Source organism: Mobula birostris, chromosome 18 (assembly GCF_030028105.1).
Source record: "Mobula birostris isolate sMobBir1 chromosome 18, sMobBir1.hap1, whole genome shotgun sequence".
Classification (NCBI taxonomy): Eukaryota; Metazoa; Chordata; class Chondrichthyes; order Myliobatiformes; family Myliobatidae; genus Mobula; species Mobula birostris.
Genome location: NC_092387.1, coordinates 50,348,917 through 50,366,305, shown reverse-complemented (window position 1 = coordinate 50,366,305; position 17,389 = coordinate 50,348,917). Strand labels below are relative to the sequence as shown.

Here is a 17,389-nt window from a genome sequence, read left to right as displayed (position 1 = left end):
GATACTTGTGAATTCCTTATCCAAATGAAAATAAAATTTAAAAAGAAAATGAAAGGGTAAAAGGGAGCTATCAAAGATAGATATAGAGCTGTTTCCGAAGGTGTGACCAAAGGAGTTGCCGTTAGGCGCCATCTTCCTAAGCTCCGCCACTTCAACATTTCAAGTAAAATACTAATTTGGGGGGGGGGGGGGAGGGGGGGGACATACTCCTGAACATGTATACATTATTTTGCTATATGTGGAGTGATTTGAGACAGGAGCTAGTGAGCTATGTTGTGCAATCTTCCCTTAATTCAAATTCACAGTAAACATCCAAATGCACATTAGAAGAACTATATCAAAACTTTGTTCCGAAGAGCAAAGACACACTGCAGCACAGCAGAGCTCAAGGACAAAGAGGAGAAACTTACCTCTTTAAAGTATTCGCACAAAATGAATACTCACATAACTTCATACGAAGATGCCTATGAGATCAACAACACACCAACCACGAAAGGACCAGACGGTTGTCCTTCCATACATTCAAAATAGCTCGGAAATGATAGCCCGACTGTTCCAGGAACAAAAAATTCTGGTCGCGCATCAACCAACAGCAATATTGAAGAGAGTACTCTGCAGACTAAGGAACAAACCAAGTTATTGGACAAGACCAATGTGGTCTACAAAATGCAATGCAGGGACTACAGCAAATATTACTTTGGCCAGACTGGGCGAAAACTCTCCACAAGGATCTACGAACGTGAACTGGCTGTAAAGTGGCATGATCAAATCTCCCTAATATCTACCCATGGAGATCGAGAGGGGCACAAATTCGACTGGGCATCAGTGAAAGTCATGGCACAAGCAAACATGTGGCATGTAAGAGAATTCTTAGAAGCGTGGTTTTCCAAAAACAATTCCATAAATGTATTTGTGGACCTCAATCCCATTTATAAGCCAATCCGGGCAAAATTCCAGACAATGCACAGAATTGGCCACGCAACCACCCCCTCCCTATATCACAATTGAGTTTCCATAGTGATAACCAATCAACTGATTGATAAGTATATAAAAGCCAAGTATTTGGAGAACACACCACATTTGAACAGGAATCTGATTGTGTTTCCTCATATAGTGATGAAATGTTTGCAAACAATTGCCAAGATTGGAGAACAGCTCAACTCAACCATCAACCACCCGAGCTACATGTCTCTGAGTTATTTCCAACATGACCTGTGACAAAGTGGTTTTAACCACCCTGCATGTGAAAACTAAAATGCTTTAGATCAGCTCTGTTTTTTCTGTAGCCATTGCATGCTGTGATGTGTAAGGGCACAGCAAGAACAGAGTTCACTTCAGAAGTACTGTTAATGACATTTAGATATCCCACAATGCATCATGTATGGTTGTCAGGGAAATGGAAGCAGTGGGAAATGATTTAGGCACTGTGAGCCAGGCAGAAGTGTTTAAGAGACAGTTCTAAAGTTTGATGTAGTTCCAACCTTTGGTGGTTAGAAGAGCAATGGACATGATGTGCAGCTGGAGAAATCCTTATTGCCCAGATAGAAACCCAAGTACCGAAACCTTTTGAAGCATGAAAAGCAATCCATTCAACATAGAAGTGTTGAGAGACCTGTTAATGTGCAAAGGATCCAGAGAACTGATTTTTTCCAAGGTTATAATTGATCTTTAGAATTTATCAAACCATTTTAACACTTGAGATTGTACTATTGTAAGATAGTATTGGAATATTGTATTGGATTGGTCATCCATTCAAATTACCTCCAGTTTAAAGTAGGTGTGTGTTTATCTGCCACTAAAATGATCATACTTCGCGGTATTTTAGGAATAGACAAATATCACCTATTTTATTTTAGAGGTAATTTACTCAGTTTTGTCAGTCATCACCCTCCCTAAGAGAAGTGACGCAGCTTATACAAGGAGAAAGGTTTCACATTCAGTTAACCTGCCATTGAGATGCAGTCACATGTAGTTAATGTTCATCCCTTCCAATAGGGCAACTTCATTTATTTACTTAGAGACAGAGTGCATAACAGGCCCTTCTGGCCCATCGAGCCGTGCTGCTCAGCAACCTACCTATTTAGCCCTAGCTTAATCATGATGCAATTTACAATTAACCTACTAAGCAGTATGTCTTTGGAATGTGGAAGGAAACTAGAGCACCTGCTGGAAACCCACACGTGCATGGGAAGGCCGTACAAACTTCTTGCAGTTACTGAACATCTGTGGAGAGGAATAAATATGTCAAAGTTTCAGGCTGAAACCCTTCATTAGCTGTCCTGGTGAAGGGATTCGGCCCGAAACGTTGACAGTTTATTCCTCTCCATAGATGCTACCTGACCTACTGAGTTCCTCCAGCAGTTTGTGTGTTGCTCTGGATTTCCAACATCTGCAGGATCTCTTGTGCTTGTGGCAGTTACTGAAAATCTTTATGATAGTTTCATTCTTTTATGAATCAATGATATCTTCGCCTGATAGTTAAATACATGAAAATAACACAATCCCATACATTGCTTTGTTCTTTCAGCAATGTGAACCACCTTCTTCTCCACTGGTTAACGCAGATCAGTCCCTTTCTCACCAGGAGCATTCCAGCTGGCTAATAATAATATGCACTTTCTTTACCACAGATATATAATTGGGAAAAAAGCAGAGACCAAACGCAGACTGGAGACTGAAACACGGACTTCCATAAATATTCCTAAACAAGGAATGGAAGGACCGATTGGTAAGTTTAATTTGGGATGAACGGACATTTTTTGTAGGACACAAAAAATTATGAGAACATAGGAAATGGGAGCAGGTGGAGGCTGATTGGCCCTTAAAGCATGCGTTACCATTCAGTAAGAGCATAGCTGATTAATTCTTGGTCTCAAAACTAGTTACTGTACGCTTCCCAATTGCTGACTCTCTTGTGGTTCAGGCGTTTGACATTCTCCATCCTGAATATATTCTGTGAGTCTGCCTGTACATCTCTCTGGAGTAGAAAATTCCAAGCACTGACAACCCTCTGAGAGAAGAAATTACTTCTCATCTCCATCTTGAATTCTGAAACTATGCCTCCTAGTTCTAGTAATCCCGCAAGCAGAAACATCTCTTAAACAATTAAACCCATTGGAATTTTATGAGCTACAAGAAGGTCATCTCTAATTTTTGTACACTCCAGTTAGTATAGGCACAATCTGCTCAACCTTTCTTCACACAACAACTGCTTTTCTTCATACATCAGCTCCTCCATTCCAGAAATCAGCCTAGATTATCTAGTTTGCACTTATCTCTATTGCAAGGTCCCCCCTCATCTTCTAAACTCCAACGAGTTTAGACTTAAAGCCATATTATACTCAAAATTAAACCTTTCATTTCCTAAAATCATTCCTGTAAACATCTCCAATGCCAGCACATCCTTTCTCAGATATGAGGCCCAAAACTGTTCAGAATACTCTGACCAATGCTTGTAAAGTCTCAGCATTACATCCTTGCTGTCTTGTTCTAGTCCTTGCAAAATGAATGCTAACATTGCATTTGCAACCTGCAAGTTAACCTTAGGAAATACTTTATTATTACTCCCAAGCTCCTTTGCACCTCCAATTTTGGAATTCACTCCTCTTTTAGAAACTATCGACATCTTTATTTGTACTACCAAAGAGCATGATAAAACACTTCCTGATCCTGTATTCCATCGGTCATTTCTTTGCCCATTCTCTGAAGTGTCCAAGTTCTTCTGCAGACTCCCTGCGTCCTCAGCACTACCTGCACACCCCCAACCTAATTTGTAGCGTTTTCAAACTTGGTCACAAAGACCATCAGGCCATAAGACATAGGAGCAGAATTAGGCCATTCAGCCCATCAGGTCTGCTCTGCCATTCCATCGTGGCTGATCCCAGATCCCTTTCAACCCCATACACCTACCTCCTCACCGTATCCTTTGATGCCCTGACATCACATAAGACAGTAATAACAGATTTCTGAATGGACAAATAACCCATGAACACTATCTCACTATTTTTGCTCTCTTTTTGTGCTACTTATTTATATTTTAATATATACTTCTTTATTAAACCTTTCATTTCCCAAAATCATTCCTGTAAGCCTCTCCAATGCCAGCACATCCTTTCTTAGATACGAGGCCCAAAGCTGCTCAAAATACGCCATAATGACTATCGCCCGGTAGCACTCACATCAACAGTGATGAAATGCTTTGAAAGGTTGGTTATGACTAGACTGAACTCCTGCCTCAGCAAGGACCTGGACCCATTTCAATTTGTATATCGTCACAATAGGTCAACGGCAGACGCAATCTTCATGGCTCTTCACACGGCTTTAGACCACCCGGACAACACAAACACCTACGTCAGAATGCTGTTTATCGACAATAGCTCAGCATTTAATACCATCAGTCCCACAATCCTAATTGAGAAGTTGCAGAACCTGGGTCTCTGTACTTCCCTCTGTAATTGGATCCTCGACTTCCTAACCGGAAGACCACAATCTGTGCGGATGGTGATAACATATCCTCTTCGCTGATGATCAACACTGGTGCACCTCAGGAGTGTGTGCTTAGCCCACTGCTCTACTCTCTGTATAGACATGACTGTGTGGATAGGCATAGCTCAAACACCATCTACAAATTTGCTGATGGTACAACCATTGTTGGTAGAATCTCAGGTGGTGATGAGAGGGCGTACAGGAGTGAGATATGCCAACTAGTGGAGTGATGCCTCAGCAACAACCTGGCACTCAACGTCAGTAAGACGAAAGAGCTGATTGTGTTCTTCAGGAAGGGTAAGACGAAGGAACGTGTACCGATCCTCATAGAGGGATCAGAAGTGGAGAGAGTGAGCAGCTTCAAGTTCCTGGGTGTCAAGATCTCTGAGGATCTAACCTGGTCCCAGCATATTGATGTAGTCATAAAGAAGGCAAGACAACAGCTATACTTTATTAGGAGTTTGAAGCGATTTGGCATGTCAACAAAAACTTCTATAGTTGCATTGTGGAGAGCATTTTGACAGGCTGCATCACTGTCTGGAATGATTAGGAGGACAATACTGGAGGAGCTAGGATACTGTATCTCTAAGGGTTGTAGGATTAGAGAGAGTAAGGAGAGATGATGCAATTAAGTGATTTTAAAACTAACTTGTGAATGTTAAGAATAAGGTGAGGTGAACTACAAGGCATGTTAGGCTGAGCAAGCAAAAAATATGATTGATGACAAGAGCAGTACAGTTTTAATTGATTGTATGCTTACAGGTAGTTGTATGTGGGAAGTAGTCAAATTTAAAAGTAACAAAGACAGATATTGTTCAGTAACTTACAGCCTCATGTGAGTCATTTTAGTGCATGCTTTTAATGGAATTAGTGTCGTAGGGACTGCATCAGGGAAAATGCTCACACCACTCCAGTGCATCAGATGCTCATAAGTCAGTTAGCAGACTTCGGCTAATCCAGAAAATGTTCTATCCTGTTTCTGATTAGTGGTTGCATCAGATTTTCACATAGTACAAGGTGGGGAAGCACATTCTGACCTCAAGCATTCTTTTTTCAGTTATCACTGGGCAGCAGCGAGCAGGAGTGGCATCAGCCCAAACACGGATTGAGGTGATGCTGGACAGTTTCCGTCGGAAGCAGCCCTTCACCCATTTCTTGTCCTTTGCTCTTAATCATGCCACAATTCAGGAACGGTTTGCGAAGTTTAAAGAGGAGATGTTGAAAAGCCACTCACAGGTATAGTACTCAGGCTGGGGACCAAACGTCATCCTATTTTTAGACAAGACAATGCGGGAGAATTTAAAGATAAAGACCCTTCAGTATGACGTAATCAGGGTTCTTCAAGAAGCTTGTTTTTTTTTGTGAATTTCCTACAGCATAGACTTTTGGTATCAGTTTATGAAAGGACTTGACAAAAAATTGTTTTTTTCATGTCCTTGGTTCACTCTTCAGCAATTTACAACCACTCAAGAAGTGTTAAAGAGTAAACACAACACATTCTGCAAATCCTGACAAAGGGTCTCGGCCTGAAACGTCGACTGTACCTCTTCCTAGAGATGCTGCCTGGCCTGCTGCGTTCACCAGCAACTTTGATGTGTGTTGCTTGAATTTCCAGCATCTGCAGAATTCCTGCTGTTTACATTCTGCAAGTGCTAGAAATCTTGAACAACACACTCAAAGTGCTGCAGGAACTCAGCAGGTTAGGCAGCATCTATGGAGGGGAATAAACAGCCAACATTTTGGGTCGAGACCCTTCATCAGGTCTGGAAAAGAAGAGGGAAGAAGCCAGAATAAGGAAGTGTGGGGTGGGGAAGGAGAAAAGGCTGGCAAGTGATAGGTGAGACCAGGTGAGACGGAGAGTACATGGGTGGGGTAGGGGGATGAAGTGGGGAAGCTGATAGGTGGAAGAGATAAGGGGCTGAAGAAGAAGGATTCTGATAGGAGTGGAGTGTGGACCATGAGAGAACGGGAAGGAAGAGGAGAACTACAGCGAGGAGGAGGGCAGGTGAGGAGAGGGGAAGGGGTAAGAGGGGAGCCAGAATCAGGAATAGGAAAAGAGAGAAGGGGGAAGGAGGAGAAATTACTGGAAGTTAGAGAATTCGATGTTCATGCTGTCAGATTGAAGGCTATATTGCTTGTATGAATAAATGTTTTCAGGATATTGGGAAGAACCTACTCCACCCACCCACATTCTTCCAAATATAGACCAAAGAGCTGAATGATTGCCAGAGCTGAGGTGATAGCGACTGCCTCGACAATGAGGCATTATTTGTCTAACTGTGACATTAACTAATATTAATGGGTCTCAAGAGGAACACTGGGGAAAAGGGTTGTGGTTGTTGGATGTCAATCATCCTACCCCCAGGACATCATCTTTCAGGGAAGGTCCCAGGCACAGCTGCTTCATCATCGACTTTCCTTTCCTCTTAAGCTGAAACGTGGAGAATGTTTGCTGATGATTGCAGAGTTAAATTATATTTGCAACTCTTCAGCAAATGAAGCAACCCATTCCCTGCACACAGCAAAAGCTAAACAACATTCAAGCCTGGGATGATAAGTAACTAGCGCACTAAAGTGGCAGGCAATGACCATCTTTATCAAGACTAAGACATGCTGTAGTACTATAGGAGCCCTTGCTAATTAAGAACCTGTCAACCTCCATTTTGACTATACCCAATGACTTGGTCTCTATAGTCATCTGTAGAAATGAATTCAACGGATTCACCACCCTCTGATAAAGAAATTCCTCCTCATCTCTGTCCTAAAGGAACATCTTTCTATTCTCAGTTTGTGTCCTCTGCTCCTAGACTCCCACTATTGGAAGCATCCTCTCCATCTCCATTCTATGTAGGCCTTTCAATATTCAGTAGGTTTCCATGAGATCTCCCCTCATTCTTCTAATCTCCACTGAGCACAGACCCAAGGCCATCGAACTTTCCTCATGCATTAACCCTTTCATCAGAATTAGGTTTAATAATACCGGCTTATGTCGTATTCCCAGAATCATTCTTGCAAGCATCCTCTGGACTCTGTCCAATGTCTGCACACCCTTTCTTAGATATGGGGGCCACAACTGCTCACAATACTCCAAATGTAGTCTGACCAATGCCTTACAAAGTCTCGGCATTACATCCTTGCTTTTAAATTCTTAACCTCTCAAAATAAATGCTATGGTTACATTTGGAATCCTTTGGACTGAGTCAGTGTTTAATCACTTGCCATCGACCTACAATAACATTATGATGCTCAGTCCCCCACTATTAATATTCTGAAGGTCAGAAGTTCAACTGGTCCAGCTACGTACATTTGCAAGAAAAAAGTTTGTGAGCCCTTTGTAATTACCTGGTTTTCTGCCTTAATTACTCATAAAATCTGGTTTGATCTTCATCTAAATCACAATAATAGACAAACACAATCTGCCTAAGCTAATAACACACAAATAATTGTTGTACTTCTCATCAATCATTTAAACAATCACAGTCTAGGTTCAAAAAAGTATGTGAACCTGTGGTTCTCCAAAAGCAGTTTGGTGTCAGGTGTTCCAGTCAATGAGGTGAGATTGGAGGTGTGATTTGTAGAGGTGCCCTGCCCTATTAAAAAAAGACAGTCAGGTTACTGATAGAGCCTGCTCTCCTCAAGAAAGAACTGTTTATGTGCACCATGCCTTGATCAAAACATCTTTCAGAGAACCTTATAAGAAGAATTGTAGAGATGTATGAAGCTTAAAAAGGCTACAAAAGTACCTCTAAAGACCCAAGTGTTCATCAGTCCACAGGAAGAGAAATTGTTTACAAACGAAGCAAACTCAGTACTGTTGCTACTCTCCCTGGGAGTGGGTGTCCTGCAGAGTTCACACCAAGAGCACAACATGCAATGCTGAAGGAGGTGAAAAAGATCCCAAGGGTAACAGCAAAAGACCTGCAGAAATCTCTAGAACTTGCTAAAGTCTCTGTTCATGTGTCCATCATAAGAACACTGAACAAGAATGGTGTTCGTGGAAGGACACCAAGGAGGAAACCATTGCTCTCCAAAAAAAAACATCGCTGCACATCTCAAGTTTGCAAAAGACCACCTGGATGTTCTACAACACTTCTGGGACAACGTCTGTGGACAGATGAGACAGAAATTAAACTTTTCAGCAAAATTGCACACTGATATGTTTAAAGGAAAAATGGCAGTGAACACCATCGGCAAAACCTCAACCCCAACTGTGAAGCATGGTGGAAGGAGCATCATGGTTTGGGGCTTTTTTGCCTGGACAGCTTGTAATCTTTGAGGGAACAAAGAATTCAAAATTGTATCAAGACATTCTACAGGAGAATATCAGGGTAGCAGTCCGTCATCTGAAGCGAAATAGAAGTTGGATGATACAACGATGATCCGAAACACAAGAGTAAGATCAACAACAGAATGGTTTAAAAAGAAGAAAATTCATGTTTTAAAATGGCCAAGTCAGAGTCCAGACCTTAATTCAATTGAGATGCTGTGGCATGACCTGGAGGGCTGTTCATGCAAGTTATCACAGAAGTATTGATGAAATGAAACAATTTTGTTTGGAGGAATGGTGTAAAATTCCTCCTCACCATTGTATAAGTCTGATCAGCAGCTACAGGAAATATTTAGTGGAAGTTATTGCTGCTAAAGGAGGTTCTCCCAGTTATTAAATACAAGACTTCATGTACTTTTTCTAACTTGGACTGTGAATGGTTAAACAATGTGTTCAATAAAGACATGAAAAGTACAATTATGTGTGTTATTAGTTTAGGCAGATTGTGTTTGTCTATTATTGTGACTTAAATGAAGAGCAGACCACATTTTATGAGTGATTAATGCAGAAAACCAGGTAATTGCAAAGGGTTCACAACTTTTTCTTGCAACTGTAAATTTAAGTACAAGAGCAAATCAGAGGCAGAGTACCCTGCAGCAAGCAGTTCACCTGCTGACACTCCAAAACATTTCTACCATCTGTAAGGCACAAGTGACACATATGATGGAGTACTCTTCACTTACAGCATCTGCGGAATCTCTTGTATTTATACTCTCCACTTGCCTGGTTAAGTGCAAGTCTAATGATTGTCAATAAGGCAGGGCTAAACAACCCCCTTGTTTCGTACCTCAGGATAGGGCATCACAGGGGTGCAACAGTGTATTGGTTAGTGTGATGCTATTACAGCTCAGGGTGTGGGGAGTTCAATTGCAGTAAGATGTGTCTGTGTGTGTCCTCCCTTGGGAACGCGTGGGTTTTCTCCGGGTGCTCTGGTTTTCTCCCACAGTCCAAAGATGTACTGGGTATATTAATTAGTCATTGTAAATGGTCCCGTGATTAGGTTAGGGTTAAATCAGGGGTTTGGGGTTGCTGGAGCAGTGTGGCTCGAAGGGACAGAAGGGCCAATTTGACCTTGTAATGCGAAAATAAACAAGTAGACCCAGGTTCAGTTTTAATCTGGGGTTTTGTCTAGTTTGAGTTTGCAAGTTCTCCTGGTGAATAGGTTTCTTCCAGGTGCTTCACTTTCCTCCCATTTCCCGAAGATGCATGATTAACTAATGACTGTGTAAAATGCCCCTGGTGTATAGGTGAGTGGTGGCATCGGGGGGGGAAGTTGAGAGATGTGGGGCAAATAAAAAAACTGGGATGTATGTAGGACTTGTATAAATGGGTGGTTGATGATGGGTGTAGATTTGGTGGATCCAAGGCCCAGTTTCTGTGCTGTATCGTTCTATCTACCAGCCAAAAAGCTTTAATTTGCTCTATCACCAGCTGTTCAAAAGGGAGCTGGATATGTAGCTGAAAAGGAAAAACACAGAGAGCTATGTAGAGAAGGCAGCAGAGTGGGACTCGCCGAGTCACTGTGCACCAGGCAGGTCAGGGAGCTACCTCAGATTTTGTAAGTTTTCTGTGAAATTAAGCCTCTTGTTTATCCCCTCAAATGTTCTTTCATCTGGAAAATTTCCTGAACTTGTTATTGTTAAGCAAAACAATAACAAGTCATCAATCTGGAGAATGAACTTGAAAGCTAGTTATCCTTTAACCCAAGCAGGTTTGAAATTGTAAAATTAAAACTATTCAGATTCAAGATGTGTTTGGAATACTGGCCTTGAGGGATGTAAAATTAATAGTTAAATTTTACAATCATGATGCAGACAACTTGAACCTAACCGTGGGCGATTAGCTCTTGTATCTAATTACCAGTAGGTGATGATATAAATATTTAAGAGAATATCAAGGATGAAAAAAAACACTTTGTATATCTATATCAAAAATGCAAATAATTACAACTGATCAAAGCTTTTCTGATCAAAAGAGCATTACTGCAAATTGAAATAAGACAACTACATTGATCTTTTGATCAAAGAGGCACTGTATTATAATATTTATGAAGTAAGCAATTTGAGCTCTGCTACACGTGTAAAAATTGATCTGGATGAGTCCTGAGGCCATTGTGTTTATGTTGCACGTCAAACTGCAAGAAAACCTGAAACTTGTGTTGTGCAAACTGATATAATCACAGCAAGAGCAGCTTGTAGTCACATATCAATGGCTGCCACTTATGTCAGCATTGTCATTGGGGTCTCCAAACCTGCAGTGATAAGTAGAATCAGGGATCAACGTTGTTTGCCTGTACCTAACAAAGTGGCTACTGAGTGTATGTTTGATGTCTTCTGCTGCTGTAGCCCATCCACTTCAAGGTTCAATGTGTTGTGCATTCAGAGACGTTCTTCTGCACACCACTGTTGTAACGTGAGGTTATTTGAACTTCTCTCGCCTTCCTGTCAGCTTGAACTGCCAGGTCTTTCACCTCTGACCTCTTCCATTAACAAGGCGTTTTTGCTCACTTAACTGCTACTCACTGGATATTTGTTGTTTTTCACACCATTCTCTGTAAACTCTTGAGATTGTTGTGCATGAAAATCCCAGAAGATTAGCAGTCTCTGATATATTCGAACTGCCCCCTCTGGCACCAAAAATCATTCCAAAGTGAAAGTCACATAGATCACATTTCTTCCCCGTTCTGATGTTTGGTCTGAACAAGTGAGCCTCTTGACCACTTCTGCATGTTTTTATGCATTGAGTTGCTCCCACACGATTGGCTGATTTGATATTTGTATTAATAAGCAGGTGGTACAGGTGTACCTAATAAAGTGGCCACAAGTATTGGGAAATTGCTGTGATGTGTTGGTCAAGACATGATATGCAAAAAAAAAACAATGACAATATTCAACAATTATACAGAATAAGGAATTGTGTAAAAATAAAATTAGAAGTACAGATATGGAATAAAATGTGCATGTATTTACAATAGAAACATCATAAGAAGTGGTTTAAAGTGTTCATACTGCAGTGCAGTGACTGAGATAATGGATAGAGGAGTGTGGGGTGGGGGAGCTAACTAGAATGGTTAATCAGGTTAAATGCCTGGGGAAATAAGTTTTTTAAATGGTTGAAGTTTTTGTTTTAATAGGCCTATAGTGTATTCCAGAAGGGAGCTTTTGGAAAAGACAAGTTTGCTAGGTGGGTAGTGTCTGCAGTGATTTTGCCTGCCCACTTCTTTGTCCTGGACACAGGCATGTCTTGCAGTGATGGTAGACTTCTGCCAATGACCCTTTCTGGTGTCCTGAGAGTTTGCTGTTATTTTTGTACATGGTAAGAGAATGCTCACAATATACCAGAAAGTAAAGGCTGATGTGATGGCCTCGTGTGCCACCTAGGCACTAAGGGTTCAGATGACGACAACGAAGGCTGATGTGAAGATGCCATTGCTGTCTGGTTTGATGTAAAATCAGCTCACAATATATGGGGATAACGTGGAGGTAAAGTACAATCCCCAGACCGTTAGCATTTCAAAGAGGATCCAGAAGAGCACTGGAGAGTTAAATTTCTACCGACCTCATCAGAACATGGAATCTTTTAATAGTATTTATGTTCCTTTACATAGATAATACACTCAGTGGCCACTTTATTGGGTACACCTGTTTGTTAATTCAAATATCTAATCAGCCAATCAAGTGGTAGCAACTCAATGCATTAAAAGCATGCGGTCGTGGTCAAGAGGTTCAGTTGTTGTTCAGACCAGTTTTCAGAATGGGGAAGAAATGTGATCTAAGTGACTTTCACTGTGGAATGATTGTTGGTGCCAGACGGGGTGGTTTAAGTATCTCAGTAACTGCTGACCTCCTGGGATTTTTGCACACAACAGTTCTCTAGGGTTTACAGAGAATGGTATGAAAAACAACAAAAATCCAATAAGCAGCAGTTCTGTGGGCAAAAATTTCTTGTTGATGAGAGAGGTCAGAGGAGAATGGCCAGACTGGTTCAAGCTGACAGGAAGGTTACGTTAACTCTAATAACCACGCATTACAACAGCGTGTGCAGAAGAGCATCTCTGAATCCACAGCATGTCGAACTTTGAAATGGATGGCCTACAGCAACAGAAGACCTAGAACATAAACTCTGGCCACTTTTATTAGGTACAGGGGGTACCTAATGAAGTGGTCACTGAATGTATTTTTCAGTGCAGATGTTACATTAATCTGGCAAGCTGAACAGTCCTTCAAAAATAAGTTTGAATAGTTCATTGGAACAATTCTGAAATTGCCCATGTTAGTTGACAATTCTAAATTGCCTGCAGATTTCATTGTCTAGATAAATAATTGTCTTTCATGAGAAATCTATTGAACTGCAGGGAAGGTCCTCAGGAGCATGAGAGTATTGTCATCATTCAGAATCTTACGGAAACATTTGAAAAATGAGGTTTGGCTTTGGTTGCAGTTTTCAAAGTCATTGAAGCATACTTGATATGAAGCTTTCTTAAAACATAATAAGTTGTCTTTTTTCCTAATTTGTATTCTAAAGGTAACTGAACACCCTTGACTACTACATTCTTCTCTCCTTTTATTTCTCTAGTTTGTTCTTCCTTGAAAAACTATACATAAACAAAGACTAACAAACAACCAGTTTGCAAAAGAACATTGAACTCAAATTGAAATTGTGTAAATAAAAAATTATTACTGAAGGCATGAGCTGTAGACTCCTTGAAAGCGAGTCTGAAGGTTGTAGAATCAGACTAGAGTTGAGGTGAGTGAAGTTAATCATGCTGGTTCAGGAGCCTGATTGTTGTAGGCTAATACTGTATCTGAATCTAGTGGTATGGGACCTTAGGCTTCTGTACCCCCTATCCAATGGTGATAGCGAGAAGAGAGCGTAGCCTGGATGGTCGGGGTCCTTGATAATGAACGTTGCTTTCATCTGGCAGTGCTCCTTGTAAATGTGCTCAGTGATGCAGAGGGCTTTGCCTGTGATGAGTGGGCTAGTTCCACCACTTTCTGTAGGAATGGGCATTGGGTGTTTCCATACCAGGCTGTGATGTAACAGTTAAGATGCTCTCCACTGTGCATCTATCAAAGTTTGTCAAAATTTTTGATGACGTGCCAAATCTATCCAAACTTCTGTGTAAGTAGAGATGCTGTTGTGCCTTCTTTGTGATGGTGCTTATGTGCTGGTCTGAGATCCTTTTATATAATAATAAAAAAGTATTTAAAGTTACTGACCCTCACCACCTCTGTTCCATTAATGAGGACTGACACATGGACCTCCGGCTTCTTCCTCATGCAAAGCTGTAAGGTAACCTTGGTCCAGGCATATTGTCACAAGGTCAAGGATGAGATAATCACACGTGCAGTGTAATTACCCCCTTAATGCAGAAATGTTTCAGTTTGTTCTGCTTGTTGCTGCTGTGCTTATTGTGGCACAGAAAGCATCACCATCCATACTTCAGGTTGGAAGCTTTCACACACAACTGCAGAACGGAGCATCTAGAACCATACAAAAATTTTTAACACCACCTCGCATGATTACCTTCCATTACTTTATACTTACTTTATAATTACTCTGTCAATAAAGCACTGCAGCACCATAAAGCTGATTAACTAAACTACCTATTCCGGATCCTAGTAGGCATATAAAAATCATAACTGAATGAAGCTATAATTCATAATTTATCTTGCACTTGAATTTATGTAACACCTTTCACAGCAGAAAGAACCTAATGTTTTGTTGATAATGAAGTGCTTATAAAGCATAGGAACTAACCATTGTAATGTAGGAAACAGGACACGTTTCAGAATCGGGTTTATTGTCACTGAAATAAGTCATGAAATTTGTTGTTTTAAACAAAGGTACAGTGCGGCCGTAACGAATTATATATTACAATAATTTAAATAAATAAATAAATACGTAAATAGTGCAAAAGTGAATAGCAAGATAGGGTTCATGAATTCATGAACCGTTCAGAAATCTGATGGCGGAAGAAAAGAAGCTGTTCATAAAATATAAAGTGTGGAGCTTCAGGGTCTTGTTCTTCCTCCCTGATGGTAGTAATGAGAAGAAGGCATGTTCAGGATGGTGAGGGCCCTTAATGATAGATGCCACCTTCTTGAGGCACCACTTTTCTGAAGTTGTCTTTTGATGGTGGAGATGCTTGTCCCCATGATGGAGCTGTCTGAGTCTACAACCCTCTGAAGCCTCATACAATCCTCTGTAATAGTGCCTCCATACCAGTATGGAGTAACAGTCAGAATGCCCTCCATGATACATCTGTGGAAATTTGTTAGTCTTTGTTGACGTACCAAAGTATGTCAGGTAAGTACAGATCATACTGACCCTCATCGCATAACATCATCCTGAACCCTGATCAGCTTGCTGATTTGTAACTATTTCTAGATGGCGGCTATTTTCCATGAGATGGGCTTCAGTGCCTCCTTCGTGTTTGTAGCTTTTCTCAGGGGAACAGGACAATGCAAAAATTCACCGATTTATCCCTTCCAGGACCGTGGGATTGATGACAGTATCTTCCAGAACCCAGCAAAGCTACACCTGACAATCGGAACACTCATCCTACTTAATGAGCAAGAAATTACAAAAGCATCTGAGCTGCTGCAGAAATGCAAAGAGGACTTTATTGAGTGAGTAAAATCTAAGGCATTTTACAGTGTTCCTTTACTGCTCGGGCCTGAACTAGTATTATGTAAGATAGATGGTGCAGAAACAGATGATATGTCACAGTTAACCCATCCCAGTGTCTATGTTCCACAACATCTAACTGTCAGCAGAGCCTTCTTTCAAGCATGGCAGTTACCCCTCAAATGCTTCTGTGCCTCATTCCCTGAAGGGTTGAGCAGTTTTGGCAGGAAATCAAAACTGCCCAGTGCATCACTGGCACCAGCCGACCCGCCAACAAGGACACATATGCAGAAAGGTGCTGGAAAAGGGCCAGTAACATCATGGAAAATCCCACCCACCTTGCTCGTGGACTGTTTGTCCCTCTCCCATCAGGGAGGAGGCTACGAGGCATCCACGCCAGCACCACCAAACTCAAAAACAGTTACTTTCCCCAAGCAGTATGGCTGATCAACACCTCCGCCCACTAACCCACCACTTCACACCCCCACCACCACTACTTTTATTATTTCCCATCAGTCACCTTATGTACAGACACTCCTGTGCCAAGTGTCATTTTATGGTCATACAATGAATATGTGTATAAGCTATCTTATGTATTTATATTTGTTGTGTTTTTTTTAAATTATTGTGTTCTTTATTTTATTATGCTTTTTGTGCTGCCTTGGATCTAGAATAATGGTTCTCCATTACACTTAGGTACTAGAAATGACATTAAACAATCTTGAATTGCATCTTAAATCTCAACCGTTCTCTGTGGTAGCAAATTATACATTTTCACCACTTGAACAACTAGGGTATGGTACAGTTTTAATGTATCTTCCCTACCTTCCCTTTGTAAAAACATAATTTAGTGCCTCATTTGCATACTTTATGGTCATTGCTTTTAGTGTTTCGTTTATTCAAATTCAGGTTCAAGATTGTTTAATGTCATTTCCAGTACAGAAGTGTGTAGAACAACAAAACGATTGTTGCACAAGAAAAAACACAAAAAGATAAAGAACACAGCAATAAAGAAACACAATACATATAAATATATAAGATAGCTTATTAACATAGATTGTACAGTATGTCCATAAAATGAAGCTAAACACAGGAGTGTCTGTACATAAGGTGGCTGAGAGGAAATTATAAAGTAGTGGTGCTGGGGGGTGGTGGTGTGGAGAGGTGAGTTAGTTGCTGGAAGAATTCATCAGCCATACTGCTTGGGGAAAGTAACTGTTTTTGAATCTGGTGGTCCTGGCGTAGATGCTGCGTAGCCTCCTCCCTGATGGAAGTGGGACAAGCAATTCATGAGCAGGGTGGTTATAATCCTTCATGATGTTACCGCCCCTATTCTGGCACCTTTCTGTATATACGTCCTTGATGGAGGGTAGGCTGGTGTTAGTAGGCTGCCTCAAAACTCTGGTATCAGGTAAAGAACTGCCATCAACAAGCAGTTGATTGTATAATAGAGGGTAAATGTCAATTGGCAGTTTTGATTACCCATTTTAGAGCCTTCCTGTCTGCTACAGTTCAATTTCCATACCATACAATGCTATATGTAGCTTGTTAGGATGTTCTCTACTGCACATCTGTAGAAGGAAAAAGTGTGGATGTGCCTAGTCCAGCTCTCTTCAGCCTTCTCAGAAAGTAGAGGTGTGGGTGAGCTTTCCTGATTGTGCAGAATAAAATATGTTATGGGACCATGAGATGTGTGTTCCCAGGAGTTTGAAACTGCTCACAGTTTCCACTGCTGTGCCGCCAATGTACAGAGGAGTGTGAGTGGTCCAAGTTCTCCTGAAGACATTAACCATCTCCATTATCTTGTTGACAATTGAGGAAGATATTATTTTCCTTGTACCAGGCCTCGAGCTCGTCTACCTCCTCTCTGTAGGTTGTCTTATTGTATTTGTATTCTTCCCGCTGCCTGTACCAATTTTCAAGCCAAGAAAAGGAACTCAACGTGCA

General features: G+C 41.1%; 1 protein-coding gene across 3 annotated transcripts in view; it reads left to right on the top strand.

Annotated features, from left to right (window-relative positions):
- Positions 1–17,389, top strand: part of ascc1 (activating signal cointegrator 1 complex subunit 1) — an 87,778-nt gene that overhangs the window by 14,984 nt on the left and 55,405 nt on the right. For all 3 annotated transcript variants that reach the window (XM_072282638.1, XM_072282639.1, XM_072282640.1), the window contains exons 4-6: positions 2,631–2,728; positions 5,543–5,721; positions 15,308–15,444. In XM_072282638.1, coding sequence (XP_072138739.1) covers positions 2,631–2,728; positions 5,543–5,721; positions 15,308–15,444 — 414 coding nt within the window. The remainder of the gene's footprint in view (positions 1–2,630; positions 2,729–5,542; positions 5,722–15,307; positions 15,445–17,389) is intronic.